Genomic DNA, 15,000 nt, shown 5'->3' with positions numbered 1-15,000 from the left:
TCTCTCTCTCTCTCTCTCTCTCTCTCTTATCATTCAATTTGCCGTAAGCTCTCTCTCTCTCTCTCTCTCTCTCTCTCTCTCTCTCTCTCTCTCTCTCTCTCTCTCTCTCTCTTGATCATAATCATATCGTATGCTTAGATACCTCGCGTGTATCACAGAATGTTGGTCAAAGCACTATTGGCAATTAAAAGAATATATGTGCCATTTATTATGAATGTAGTTTCGCTAAACTAAACCTTATCCATTATAATTTCATTTTTAAATCCAACAGTATTGAATAAAGTGTCTAAAAGGACTTAAAGTAGCGTGACAACTTATACTAATAGCAGCTGAGTTAGTCCCATTTTGAACTCTGTATTTATTTTTTTTATTTTATTTCCCATACAAGTATATCCTGTTCAACCGCCTTTGCTAACTGTAATGTTATAAGCTCATTTTTACAGTCTTCGATAATGTTGTATATCTCCTTACATAAAAGCAAATGTCTGTTAGTTATTTAGTAATTCGAGTATATCATTCGTCAACATACCCATAAAATCTCAAGTGATAATACGCCCTATAATGATTTTACCTGAAGTATTTCCATCTGAATTGTATATTTCACTTTCAGAGTGGGAAAGGTGCTGGTCAAGGCTATGGGATGACAGAGACTTGTGCTACCGTAGCTGTGAATGGAGGAGCCGTTGGTTTCAAATTGAATGCTGCAGGAAAACTTCTTCCTTATTATGAATGTAAGGTAAGGCCATAACTCTGGCTAGTTAAAGTTTTAAAGGCGATGCATGAGTGACGAGGGAAAGGGTAGGTCATAACTGATCAGTTTCCAATCCCCCTTCCATCCAAGGGAGGACCCTAGCTCACTGTTATCCATTGAGATGGGGGGGGGATCCCGGTAAAGCCAGGTGCCCTACCCTATCGTCCATTTCTCGCTGCGTTGAGTACAGGACATCAAGGCTGTGCTTTATAATGAAAACCATTTCATCCCTGGTGCAGGGCAAGCTCAGAACTCACTGATGTCAAGTCTGCCATTCCAACCAAGGCTTATCTTTCACAGACTATTGATATTTAGTGATATCCAAATAGTTGAGTTCTTGAATGGCAATACTGTAGATACTCATTTTGAAGAATGACTTCCTCTTTCCCTCAGGTGATAGACGTCAAAACAGGCCAGATGGTGGGAGAAGGTGTTGAGGGAGAGATATGCTTGCGAGGTCCCTCCATCATGTTGGGTTATGTCAACAATGCCCAGGCTACTTCTGACACCATCGACTCCGAAGGATGGCTGCACACGGGAGATCTTGGCTACTACGATGGCGATAACTTCCTTTATCTCACCGATAGGATTAAGGACCTCATTAAAGTGAAAGGATATCAGGTGAGGATTAGGCCGAAACACACACACACACACACAGATTGCCCGGACCTTATTTCCGGACGGGGGCTTTTAGACAGTCAGTCATAGCCCCCAAAGGCCGAGAAATTTCCTTTATTGAGTAAATGCTGCTATAGGATAAAAGAGTAATTTGTAGAGCCTTAAGCATTTGATTATGGTTTATAAGGTAATTTTCTGTACATAAAGTACATACCATTCATTTCAGCACCATTACTTGGCAGCTTTATTGCTTAGAAAACTAAGATTTTGCCGTTTTGCCATTTAAGCCTTAGCTTAGCCTCCAATGTCAGACCCATTATTACTTTTGATACTGATTGACAGTTAGTAATTGGCCATTTTTAGGTAGTGATTTAAAATATACCTAAGAAATCTTGCTATTAGATTGTCAGAATTGCTGAAAAAAAACAACTTTGCTAATGAGAGTCAAGTAAAATGGAAACAAGCCATCTGTTAAAGCCCGCATCATGACAAAAGGGTGTATAGCAGTCTCAATCAATCATAGACAAACCTCTTAAAAGACAGGGCAATATAGGAAGGCAAGTAAAACAGGAAAAGAGATAGTTATAAGCAATTTTAGCTGAACGAAGAAACTTTTCTACGAATCAAGTGTAAGGATTACTGCATGTACACCCAGATTGCCCAGAGCTTTCACTTCTGGGCTGGGGCTCATAGACTCAAGTCATGGCCCCCAATGTAAGGATTACTGAAAAAAGTTTAAAGCTATGGCCTCTGCATGTTGTGTCCTCTGCGTACAGTTGTTTATCAGCATTTAGACCATGCCTAAATCAACTCGTAAATTGTATTAGTCTAAGCCGATAAGAAAGTGGTCTTGATTTATGTACAAACAGATGTTCATTACTGAAAGGACATAACAGAGATCATAATAAATATTCTAATACTTAAAAGCTCCTGCAAGATAACATTAAATAAATGTTATCCTTAGGTCTGCCCAAGTGAGCTGGAGAAGCTTTTACGTGACGTAGAGGGTGTTAGCGACGTAGCTGTGGTTGGAGTGCCAAGCGACCGGTTAGGTGAAGCTCCCAGGGCCTATGTTGTTCCTGCAGAAGGTGCCACACTGGATCCTAAAGAGCTTATGAAGCATGTTGCAGGTATGGTGGTCAGTCTTCAGTGTTTCGATTCCATGTGACGAGGAGAGTGTTCGATATTCTTTGCATATACAAGTTTGTAAAAGAGCTATTTGGAGCTCAAAATATGCCATATTCTAAAGATGTAAGACTATTACATAACACAATATAATCAATGATATCTTAAAAGATATTTATGATGAAAGGGTATTCACTGGATGTAACTGATCAAAACTTCGTGTTAAGCCCTTAGAAATAAGTTATGGTGATTGGTTCTCAATGTGTTTCTAGTATTCAACCTGTGTTCCTTAAACTTCAGAATTCTAGAAGTTTTGTTCCAGCTGTGATCAGATTGTGGAAGGATCATCCTAATCACACTTGCAGCGAATGTTCTTTTTTATGTTGAACAGACTGACACAGATCTCTCCTCATACTTTATATATGACAGATCAATTTTAACGTTGTTGCTGATCTTAAGATATTGTAGTTTCATTTATTCATGTACTTATGAAATCTTGTTTTCTAATGAATAAATACTCATGTGGCATCACATTACAGATAAGGTGCTTCCGTACAAACAGCTATCTGGAGGAGTCGAGTTTGTCGAAGTATTACCGAAGAACCACATGGGAAAGGTGCTGAAAAGACAACTGAAGAACAAGTTTATAAAATTCCAATCGAAACTGTAAAGAAGAAGGAAAAATATCGTCCCCCTTTTAAACGGATAGATCCATGGTCGAAGAAATCCAGTCTTTCCTTTGGGTTAGGTTAGGTTAGATGACCATAAAGTGTTGTAAGTTATATTTACAAGTTTAATTGTATTTTGATTAGTTAAAAAGAGGCAATTTAACGTAAGTAACTTACATCTACAAGTTGGTGTGTATTTTAATTAGTTAAAAGGAGGTGATTTAACTCAAGATCAAATACACTGTAAGACCATAAAAGGTTGTAAGTTATATATACAAGTTTAATTGTATTTTAATTAGTTAAAAAGAAGCAATTTAACGCAAGTAACTTACATATACAAGTTTAATTGTATTTTCATTAGTTAAAAAGAGGCGATTTAACTCAAGATCAAATACACTGTAAGACCATAAGTGTTGTAAATTATATCTACGAGTTTAATTGTATTTAGTTAGTTAAAAAGGGGTGGTTTAACGCCAGTAACTTATATCTATAAGTTTAATTGTATTCTAATTAGTTAAAAAGATGCTATTTAACTCAAGATAAAATGCACTGTAATACCATAAAGTGTTATAAGTTATATTTACAAGTTTAATTGTATCTTAATTAGTTAAAAAGAGGCAATTTAACGCAAGTAACACATATACAAGTTTAATTGTATTCTAATTAGTTTAAAAGAGGCGATTTAACTCAAGTGCAAATACACTGTAAGACCACTAAGTGTTGTAAGTTATAATTACAAGTTCAATTGTATTTTATTTAGTTAAAATAGAGGCAATTTAACTCGAGGTCAAATACACTGAGAATTCAACTTCTTTCAACATTATTAATTCCACTGTATAGCAAGGTTGGCCACTCCAGTCAATTTTCCCCATCTATTTCTATAGAGTCTTTTCAATGACGTCACTGGGAATCGCCGGCGGCCATGCTGGAGGACATACACAGCGAAAACATCGCGGCTGCTACAGCGAATATGGACAATGAGAGCGACTTTGTCAAACAATTGTCGGGTGATGATAAGCGTTTTTACAAGCAGAAACTCGTTCTAATTGATGGCCTAGATCCATACCAGATGCAGAATTCATTCAGTCAAAATATTGAGGATTTTCCCAGTATTTCATACATTGATATGGTGAACTACTTGGTACTGTCGGCCAACCCAGTGTACACTAGCGAGCAGATGAATGCCTAACCATTGTATTTGTGTTTGGTTACAAATGCTATAATTTCTTATATACATATAAACATATGATGGACAAACTCTATTGTAATGTTCTTGGATGATCGTTTTGCCTCCTTGCAATTAAATGCACAAGTTTAATTATTTTTTCGATGTTTCATATATAAGCAGAAGACCCCTTCGAGTTAAACCAGCTTTCAGATATTATTATTATTATTATTATTATTATTATTATTATTATTATTATTATTTATAATCAATGTTTATTCATCATATAGGCCTGTATGTCTGCACAATTTAATACACAAATTAAAATAAATATAAATATACACTTCATTATATATAGGCATGAGCACCTTGACGAAATAGAGACCTAGGTAAGTAGTCTTTATTAATATAGGCAATATGGGCGCTTTTAATTTTTGTTTTGAAAATCTGAGATGCCCCTTTTGATGTTTAAAAATTGAGATGCCCCCCTCCCCCACGCACACTACACACTGAACTGACGATGATACTTGTCAAGTCACCTATGCGATCGGATATAGCATGTTTACACAGGAATAATGATACTTTTAGGGCCTAGCCGAGACTGACCTGATATGAAATGATCAGAACAGATACGTGCGTAGGGTAGTGAGGATTCACGTAGACCAGCCCGTGATATTCTGGTCAACCACAAGTCACGTCTGCGCTTGGATAATTCCTCTGTATCTTTGTCCTGATTCTGAATAACTGCCGGTATGCGGTAGAAACTCTTGTCATCTCTTTGTCCTCGATTCCCACAGTCAACAATAGCGCAAAAACTGGGCATTGTGTGAATGTGAATGTGATTAGATGGCTAACTATTCAACAGTTCAACCACAGCTATTCACTGAACGCGTCTATGTTTGTCCTCCAAGATGGTGGACTGGAAGTTTGATGGCGTATAATGAAAGGACTCTATTCCTTCCACCCTCCTCCCCCAGTCCCACCCTAGTAAAATCCCTCCCCACCACCTCCATCCATCTGATCAGCTGACGCCTCAGTCTCCTCAACTCCCCCCCCCCACCCCCCCCCCATCATTGGCATGTTCTTAGCTCTCTTGATTGGTTTCACCTTCTCCCTTCTTCTTCTTCTTCTTCTTCTTCTTCTTCTTATTATTATTATTATTATTATTATTATTATTATTATTATTATTATCATCATCCTAAATATTCTTTTCTTTATTGAGAAAAACGTAAAAATATGCAATGTTATCTGTCAAGAGGATTTACTTTTGATGAAGTTATTAAAATATGTTGTATCTCAGTTGTATAAGAAAAATACATTTGTGTAGAAGGGTTTGTTGGCAACATGTATTGTACTTTTTTTGTGATAATATTAGTTTCACGAATAAGTATTTTCAATATACAACCTTCTCGTGTTAGCTATGTATGATTCCTGTCATATTTATAATCTTATTCAGTTTTAACCCTTTCAGGACCATTGGTGACTTGATCAAAATTTGAAAAATGGAAAAATCTTTTAAAATCATCCAAACCATAGCAAGTTGGTACACTGTTAAAATTTTGCCGTAAAAAAACGGTAAATGCTTGACAACATTTATTCCAGGATTTTTATCGTTTTAGAAAAGGATATATTGACATAAAGGAGTGATATTATGGTCACCAACCTGTAAAAGATAATAACAAATTAGGGTAAAATTACCGTCACCTGTATTTTACTGAAATATGGCTGAGAACAGTATATTTTTACGGAGAATTTCTGATTGAAATTACGATTCTTTAAACTATACGTTGGAAAGGTCTTGATGGGACTAGATTTGCATAAAGAGGATGGAAAGGAATTAAAATTGCATCTGTAATATATGTGATATGAAAATTTTAATTCCAAAGCAATAAATTTTAGTGGGAAACATAAATATGTTGTATCTTTCAAAACAAAACAAAATCTATCAATTGTCTCTTGGTTGAAGGGGAATAGTTTTCGAAATTCATGATTGACACCTTCACTACGAAACATTCAGATGAACTGATATTTTCGAAACATTATTGAAGTACCAATTCGACCGGCTTGATCACCATGATGACGTCATCAAGCACCAGCCAAACATTACTGAAGAATTAGTTCGAGTGGCTTGATCATCATGGTGACGTCATCAAGCACCAGCCAAACATTACTGAAGAATTAGTTCGAGTGGCTTGATCATCATGGTGACGTCATCAAGCACCAGCCAAACATTACTGAAGAATTAGTTCGAGTGGCTTGATCATCATGGTGACGTCATCAAGCACCAGCCAAACATTACTGAAGAACTATTTCGACCGGCTTGATCATCATGGTGACGTCATCAAGCACCAGCCAGTGCCCTGTAAGGTAGTCCCCTCCAGTCAACCATCTTATCGTCTTCTGGGACCTGTCATTAGACTCTGGGAAGGACGCCGTAAGAACAGTCCTATGGCACCTGTTGAACCACCATCCACCCTGATTGTTGGAGGCGCAGTTGCATTCACAGGCATCGTTGTCTTTGTCAACAGTGCTAAATGGCTGGCCATGGTGAAAACTTCCGAAGGCGTCGTTAATGAGCCCCTCGAATCCGTCCACTGAGAGGCGGAAATTTCGATACTCGTCCTCTACTCTGTTGATTAGAGGAATTATATTATTACCTCGAACTATTTTCAGTTTTATTTCTGTTATTATTATCATTACGGTTACTAACCTTAGTACGGTATTATCAATGTTAGTCAGACTGGTTCGTGTTTCTATATCAAGTATGAAGACTTTAATCTTTATTTCAACCAAGAAATAACATTCAAAAGAACCAGTCAACACTATTATCTACATCCCGAGAAAACTAGTAGATAATAACTTCAGGTTAGGTTAGGTTATGTTCAATCTTTATTCCAAATAAAAAAAAAAAAAAAAAAAAAAAAAAAAAAAAAAAAAAAAAACATGTAAATCATTCTTAATCCAAATAGAACAAAATTACTCCTTACATGAAACGAGCATAGTGGGCTTTGAATTGTTCCATTTCAATATCACGGAGGAGAAACAACAGCTCATATGGCTGGTGAAAAGTCAGCTCATGAACCCAGTTCAACCCCAGCCACCATTCTCCTCCTTCGCCTGGTATGCCAAATCCTTCAGCATACTCATCCCACGACCTGAAAAACGGATAACATCAAGTGGTCTTGGTTGATGGCAGTTTACAGCCATTCACTCATGGAGACTTAATTGTTTTCCGAGTGCTTCGATAATGTGGTCTGGACAATTTATATGAACATGCTGTGTGATATTCTAAATACCTAGGAATGTATATTATTATTATTATTATTATTATTATTATTATTATTATTATTATTACTTGCTAAGCTACTACCCTAGTTTGAAAAGCAAGATGCTATAAGCCCAAGGGCTCCAACAACAAGGAAAATAGCCCAGTGAGGAAAAAAAACAAGGAAAAATTAGATATTTTAAGATCAGTAACATTAAAATATATATTTCCAATATAAACTATAAAAACTTTAACAAAATAAGACGATGAGAAATAAGATAAAAATAGTGTGCCCGATTGTACCCTCAAGCAAGAGAACTCTAACTCAAGAGAGTGGAAGACCATGGTACAGTAGCTATGGCTGTGTGATATTCTAAATATCTAAGAATGTATACGGTAAACAGATCTTGTAGGTCCTATAGTTCACAAGGTTCCCCTGTGTGATAGGCCCCGAAAAACAGCTCTTATAGTAAGTATTATCATTAATGTTATTACTTGCTAAGCTACAACCCCAATTAAAAAAAAAAAACAGAATGCTATAAGCCCAAGGGTTCCAACTGGGAAAATAGCCCCGTGAGGAAAGGAAATAAGGAAACATAGAATAGTGTGCCTGAGTGTACCCTCGAGCAAGAAAATTCTAACCCAAGACAATGGAAGACCATATTTCAGAGGCTATAACGCTATCCAAGACTAGAGAACAATGGTTTGATTTTGGAGTATCCTAGAATAGCGGAGTGCTACGTGTTCCATACATGTAGCATCACTTTTAAGGGAGGTCAGAATACTAGAATCTTCCATTAGACAACTTTAACGGACTAAATAGTCGTTCTTTAACTGAGGATGGCAAAAATTTCCGAGAGAGAGAGAGAGAGAGAGAGAGAGAGAGAGAGAGAGACCATGATCGATCAGATGTACGGTTCTATTTCAAACAATAGGCCTACTGTAGTCATCTTTAAAGATACAATATGGTTTCATTCTGTTTTCGTTTCCATATAATAAAAGTGTCTGCTTTCGTGAAGTAAATGGTAAAAAATGTATAATTTATCCATGTGCAGTGCTCACAAGCAATATATGATTTTAGACAGTATATTATGTAAACAAATTGTATGCCTATTTGTACAAATACAGAGGAAGGCATGAGACATAAAATGCTTCATGTAGCAATTGACTACATAAATTCCAAAATTGTAGTATTTGAAGGAAAATGTGAAATATCTATTTTCCATTAATTATATTTAAATCTTGAAATCACTACCAGCTCAGCTATATATATATATATATATATATATGTAAAGTTAGAGCTGAGTGCATATAGGCCTTTGATGTCCAAGTGCCTCGCTTGAGGCAGAAATTTTATAATCCTAATCCATAGTGCTCATATAGTATGTGTGAATGAGAATAATAATTAAAATGGATCATAATTAAGCAACAATGATAAGTAACAGAACAAAAGACATAAGAACTTTCTACGTAACCTACCTGTTAAAATTCAGTAGACCTACGGATGTGTTTCTCCTGCGTAGCATAACCGTCCAACCTGGTTTCGAGTCATCGTTTCTCTTAGTCTCCATATCACACCACACATCTACTTTCCTCTGTTGAAAATTGAGTTTGGTCACACTTCAGGAATATTTGATATAACGCGTATAGTGATGCTGTTTGTGTGTTTAAGATTGCCAAGCAAAAAGCAAGAAATGGGCTCTTGAACGAAGGCAGCCCGTAGGCCTATAGTGATAGCAGAGGTAACAAAACTGATGGAAACAAATAAAACAATGAAATAAAAGGTTCATTTTATAATCAACAGTATGAGTATCCTGTTTATTCAGGTATATTCCAACATATTCTTCTTTCTTTATCATTTTCCCTCGTTATTTCAATATTCCATTTTTTTCGACGGTGGTTAGTAAGTCTTTCTTATCAGGTGAATGCCAAAGAAAGTTTATAAACAATTGGCAGTATAAAAACAGGATAGCGCATAATTGCTGTAATATTAAAAGATTGTTAACGTTGTCATGGAAATGGGGAGTGAAAAGGCAAAAGTGGACACTCCTGTGGATGACAGAGTTTGAAGTTACAGATAAAAAACTCAAGAAGAGGAAAATGGGCAGTTGCATACCTAACTCGGGAGCTATATCAAAATTGTCTTCGAATGGAATATTCGCTTTCTAGATTGAAAGCAGATAGACGAGGTTGCATCTAGTTATTTCTAACATTCATTAGAGGATATGATAATAGTTTCATATTGCACTGGCTAAACAGATCAAATTAAAGATGGCCGACCTTTATTTACCTTTTGCCAACCTTCTTTCAACTCAAACTTTGTTGACATTTTCGGTCATTGGGCCTAGAATACTCCATGCTACACCTTCGCTTTCTATTCCGATATATCAAAGAATGGACCATGAAGTCAAAAAGGATGTATCCATTGGTCTTAAATTATTATTTTGTATATTTAATTACGTTTTGGCAACTCGAGAATGTCATTACTGATTACCCGGAAGTTAAATTCGAGTTCGAACAGTTTCTGAAATCAGTTGTCACTGAACCTTCAGGAGATCTGGATGTACTCGTGTTTTATGGTAGTTTTTGTAGTTTATTTACACACACCGTGCTGAAAATGGCAAGGGTGCAAGCTATCGGTTGTTCTTAAAAGTAATATATTTACGTAATTCTCGTGCTTCAGTGTTATATTTGTGTGGTGTAACTGTGATTAGTCTTCACCATGGTAAGGAGAGCTAAGCACATCCATATTCACGCAGTGCTGAAATAACATCTTTGGAGAAGGAATTATTGACAATTCCGTCGAATTGATAGATTATGTGTCATCGTGGACTTGATGCATACCTTTGAGGAACTTTTTCTTTTATAACTTACGATGTAAAACCGGTGAGGAACTTTTCCACTGATAACTGAATAGTTTAGTTGATTAGAAAATATACCTCGAATAGATTAAAACATCCTGACAGTGTCTTGAGTAGTTGCCAGAGTGTGCGTATACTGAAACAGGTAGGATTTATGTACCTGTATATCGAGAGTACGTAGGAGGCCTACAGTATTCGTGTAGGCTAACTATCGTCATAAACTATTCCCCAGTAGCCTACCTCGTATATGAAATCAGCCCAGAGTTTGAAGTGAAGGTTAAGAACTATGGTGTCAAACCCAGGTATATCTCGAAGAGGGTAACAAGATATAACCTAGAAAGCTTTGACGGTTCATCACGAATAAGGAAGAATTTGAGATATATAAACAGGTAAACACTGGATATTTGGTTTAATTTTGAGCATTGCTGTTTCTCATGTTTATTTTTATCATGTTTCAATCTCGTTTACCATTGTAATGCCAATAGTAATCAAACACAGCTCAAAAAACTACATGTTCTCCATTTAAACCGTAAGGGCTTTATTGATTTCTTGACCACCCTTGGCCTCACCTGAGAATCTCCTGTAGGATATATGGTATAGACGCCGGAAGGGGAGAGAGGTTCTAGATGTAGTATGTCCCAACAATCTCTGTGCAGGGCGCTGGGAAGATCTTCAACCACTGATTTGTATGTCTCGTCCAAAGCGTCCTCCTGTCAAAGGGAACCTGAATTAGAATAAAATGTTGATAATAAAGATTACTAAAGGACACATATCTAGTATGTTATTATTTTAGGGGATTAATAATAACTTAATTGGCAATTTTACTTTGAAACATCAAAATTACGGCTTTACATTCATGATAATTTGGCAAATTCAACTTGCAATAATTCTCTCTCTCTCTCTCTCTCTCTCTCTCTCTCCCAACTTGTCATAGGTTGAGGAATGCTCTCTCTCTCTCTCTCTCTCTCTCTCTCAACTTGTCATAGGTTGAGGAATGCTCCCCCCCCCCCTCTCTCTCTCTCTCTCTCTCTCTCTCTCTCATTCAATTTTTCATAGGTTGAAGAATGCTCTCTCTCTCTCTCTCTCTCTCTCTCTCTCTCTCTCATTCAATTTTTCATAGGTTGAGGAATGCTCTCTCTCTCTCATTCAATTTTTCATAGGTTGAGGAATGCTCTCTCTCTCTCTCTCTCTCTCTCTCTCTCTCTCAACTTGTCATAGGTTGGGGAATTCTCTCTCTCTCTCTCTCTCTCTCTCTCTCTCTCTCAATTTTTCATAGGTGGGAATGCTCTCTCTCTCTCTCTCTCTCTCTCTCTCTCTCTCTGTATCATTCAGTTTGTCATAGGTTGTGGGAATATCTCTCTCTCTCTCTCTCTCTCTCTCTCTCTCTCTCCGTATCATTCAGTTTGTCATAGGTTGTGGGAATATCTCTCTCTCTCTCTCTCTCTCTCTCTCTCTCTCTCTCATATTCAGTTTGCCATAGGTCGTGGGAATTCTCTCTCTCTCTCTCTCTCTCTCTCTCTCTCGCTCTCAATTTGTCATAGGTTGAGGAATGCTCTCTCTCTCTCTCTCTCTCTCTCTCTCATTCAATTTTTCATAGGTTGAGGAATGCTCTCTCTCTCTCTCTCTCTCTCTCTCTCTCTCTCAATTTTTCATAGGTTGAGGAATGCTCTCTCTCTCTCTCTCATTCAATTTTTCATAGGTTGAGGAATGCTCTCCTCTCTCTCTCTCTCTCTCTCTCTCTCTCTCTACTTGTCATAGGTTGAGGAATGTTCTCTCTCTCTCTCTCTCTCTCTCTCTCTCTCTCTCTCATTCAACTTGCCATAGGTTGGGGAATTCTCTCTCTCTCCTCAACTTGCCATAGGTTGGGGAATTCTCTCTCTCTCTCTCTCTCTCTCTCTCTCTCTCTCTCTTTCTCTCTCTCAATTTTTCATAGGTTGAGGAATGCTCTCCTCTCTCTCTCGTCTCTCTCTCTCTCTCTCTCTCATTCATTTTTCATAGGTTGTGGGAATGCTCTCTCTCTCTCTCTCAACTTGTCACAGGTTGTGGGAATGCTCTCTCTCTCTCTCTCTCTCTCTCTCTCTCTCTCTGTATCATTCAGTTTGTCATAGGTTGGGGAATTCTCTCTCTCTCTCTCTCTCTCTCTCTCTCTCTCTCTCTGTATCATTCAGTTTGTCATAGGTTGTGAGAATTCTCTCTCTCTCTCTCTCTCTCTCTCTCTCTCTCTCTCCGTATCATTCAGTTTGTCATAGGTTGTGGGAATATCTCTCTCTCTCTCTCTCTCTCTCTCTCTCTCTCTCACACACACAACACAGTTTGTCATAGGTTGTGGGAATCTCTCTCTCTCTCTCTCTCTCTCTCTCTCTCTCATTCAGTTTGCCATAGGTCGTGGGAATTATCTCTCTCTCTCTCTCTCTCTCTCTCTCTCTCTCATTCAGTTTTTGATAGGTAGTGGGAATCTCTCTCTCTCTCTCTCTCTCTCTCTCTCTCTCATTCAGTTTTTCATAGGTTGTGGGAATCTCTCTCGCTCTCTCTCTCTATCATTCAGTTTGTCATAGGTTGTGGGAATCTCTCTCTCTCTCTCTCTCTCCTCTCTCTCTCATTCAGTTTGTCATAGGTCATGGGAATCTCTCTCTCTCTCTCTCTCTCTCTCTCTCTCATTCAGTTTGTCATAGGTCATGGGAATCTCTCTCTCTCTCTCTCCTCTCTCTCTCTCTCTCTCTCATTCAGTTTGTCATAGGTCATGGGAGTCTCTCTCTCTCTCTCTCTCTCTCTCTCATTCAGTTTTTCATAGGTTGTGGGAATTTCTCTCTCTCTCTCTCTCTCTCTCTCTCTCTCTCTCATTCAGTTTGTCATAGGTCATGGGAATCTCTCTCTCTCTCTCCTCTCTCTCTCTCTCTCTCATTCAGTTTGTCATAGGTCATGGGAATCTCTCTCTCTCATTCAGTTTGTCATAGGTCATGGGAATCTCTCTCTCTCTCTCTCTCTCTCTCTCTCTCTCATTCAGTTTGTCATAGGTCATGGGTCTCTCTCTCTCTCTCTCTCTCTCTCTCCTCTCTCATTCAGGTTGTAGTCCTGTGGGCATGTTATGGTAACAGTGTTAAAAATAACATTGCATCATTAATTAATCCGTATTATTGCCTTATTCGTCCTAACTTATTACCAATTACGACGTCAGGTAATCCCAATACATATAACAATCAATCAATACGGATGTATGTAAGTAGAGACGTCTATATATTATTGTCTTTGGTTATTAATATTGCTAGCAACAACTATAATGATAATGGTAATTATAATAACTAATGGTATGCACTGGTAGATTTTTGATAACCAACAATGTACTGTATTTTACGTTTTTTTTTTTTATTATTATTATTTGTCGACTTCCATGTTAACTAGTATGTGTATGTGTTAAAATCATAATTTTTTTTTCTCAAACAATTCTCCAAAAAATATCTTATTTAATTAGATTGTTCTTGTAAAATTAATTCTTTAATTAATTCTAACACACCTTGGGTCGAATGTAAGATTTTAGAAAATTCTTAAAATTTTAAAATATCTGGTTTGTTTTTCATGATTTTAATCAGGCTTTATAAAATAATTCCTCATTTTAATGTATATTTCGAAACTAACAAGAGCATGATCAGTCACAAGAGATTAGTTTAATTAAGTCGTTCAAAAGAATAAAGTTTTAAAGTAATAAAAACTTTTCACGTTTATTAGAAAAAACAGGAAAATAACAAAAAAAAAATGCATTTCGTAGGTTAAAAAAAAAAGCTAACGTTGTTTGCAATACCAAAGACCAAAGTCTTATATAGTCTAGGTCTATTTTCTGTCGTTAGAAAAGGCAATTGAATAACTGACATTCATTCTACAGATTAAAACAACAAAGCAGTATTTGGTGATGTTAAAATTAAAACGTTCCCCAAACATACAGACTCTGCCAGTCGATTTTCAGAAGGCAAGCTACTGATGGCGAATTTCAGCTTATCCAACACTGGCGAACAAAAGTCCGTTTCATCCGCTGTCAGCGCCAACCTGATGTCGTTCACCTGCTCGTCCAGATTCCTTATCGAAAGTTGCCGGCGTTCTCCCTCGCGCATAATCTCGTAGACGTGATCTTCGGCGGTGGCATTAAAGTCGAACATGAAATCAGACTTCCGAAGCATCTTGTCTAGATGGCACGTCAGTTTGGAACCCGTTTCTTCGAGCGAAGCTATGATGCTGTCACTCTCGGGGGCTGCTTCGTCGTCTTGTTTCATGCGAGTCTTGTAGAAAGTATCGAAAGCTTGTTTCAAGGAGTTGGTCATGAGTTCTTCTAGAGCGATGCCTGCCTCGTCCGACGGTGTTTTGACCTGAACGTTTGCCTTGGACTGGATGGCTGATTGCAATGCACTCTTAAACTCCTCTGTTTTGTGAGTCATTTCATCATTTATGTTAGCTGAATGAGAGTTCAGTATCCGTTTTGTTTCACTGAGTATTTTTGATGGGAGTTGTTCTATGTCATCCCACACCGGTTGCAGAGGGTCATGTCTCTGTATGGACCC

General features: G+C 37.5%; 2 protein-coding genes across 5 annotated transcripts in view; one reads left to right on the top strand and one right to left on the bottom strand.

Moving 5' to 3' along the window:
* The window catches only part of LOC137653547 (probable 4-coumarate--CoA ligase 1), a 17,905-nt gene extending 13,338 nt beyond the window's left edge, over window positions 1–4,567 (top strand). For all 4 annotated transcript variants that reach the window (XM_068387028.1, XM_068387029.1, XM_068387027.1 and 1 more), the window contains exons 8-11: window positions 611–736; window positions 1,145–1,372; window positions 2,334–2,499; window positions 3,034–4,567. In XM_068387028.1, coding sequence (XP_068243129.1) covers window positions 611–736; window positions 1,145–1,372; window positions 2,334–2,499; window positions 3,034–3,164 — 651 coding nt within the window. In that variant the 3' untranslated portion in view covers window positions 3,165–4,567. The remainder of the gene's footprint in view (window positions 1–610; window positions 737–1,144; window positions 1,373–2,333; window positions 2,500–3,033) is intronic.
* Window positions 4,568–6,179: 1,612 nt separating this feature from the next.
* LOC137653548 (angiopoietin-2-like) overlaps window positions 6,180–15,000 on the bottom strand; it is a 9,235-nt gene continuing 414 nt past the window's right edge. Inside the window, exons 1-5 of the mRNA XM_068387031.1 lie at window positions 14,389–15,000; window positions 11,023–11,163; window positions 9,072–9,187; window positions 7,315–7,482; window positions 6,180–6,956 (exon numbers count right to left, since the gene is read on the bottom strand). The exon at window positions 14,389–15,000 is cut by the window's right edge and continues 414 nt beyond it. Of these exons, the coding sequence (XP_068243132.1) occupies window positions 6,623–6,956; window positions 7,315–7,482; window positions 9,072–9,187; window positions 11,023–11,163; window positions 14,389–15,000 (1,371 nt within the window). The 3' untranslated portion in view covers window positions 6,180–6,622. The remainder of the gene's footprint in view (window positions 6,957–7,314; window positions 7,483–9,071; window positions 9,188–11,022; window positions 11,164–14,388) is intronic.

The sequence above is a fragment of the Palaemon carinicauda genome, chromosome 14 (assembly GCF_036898095.1).
Source record: "Palaemon carinicauda isolate YSFRI2023 chromosome 14, ASM3689809v2, whole genome shotgun sequence".
Lineage (NCBI taxonomy): Eukaryota > Metazoa > Arthropoda > Malacostraca > Decapoda > Palaemonidae > Palaemon > Palaemon carinicauda.
This window is presented reverse-complemented; position numbering and strand designations above follow the sequence as displayed.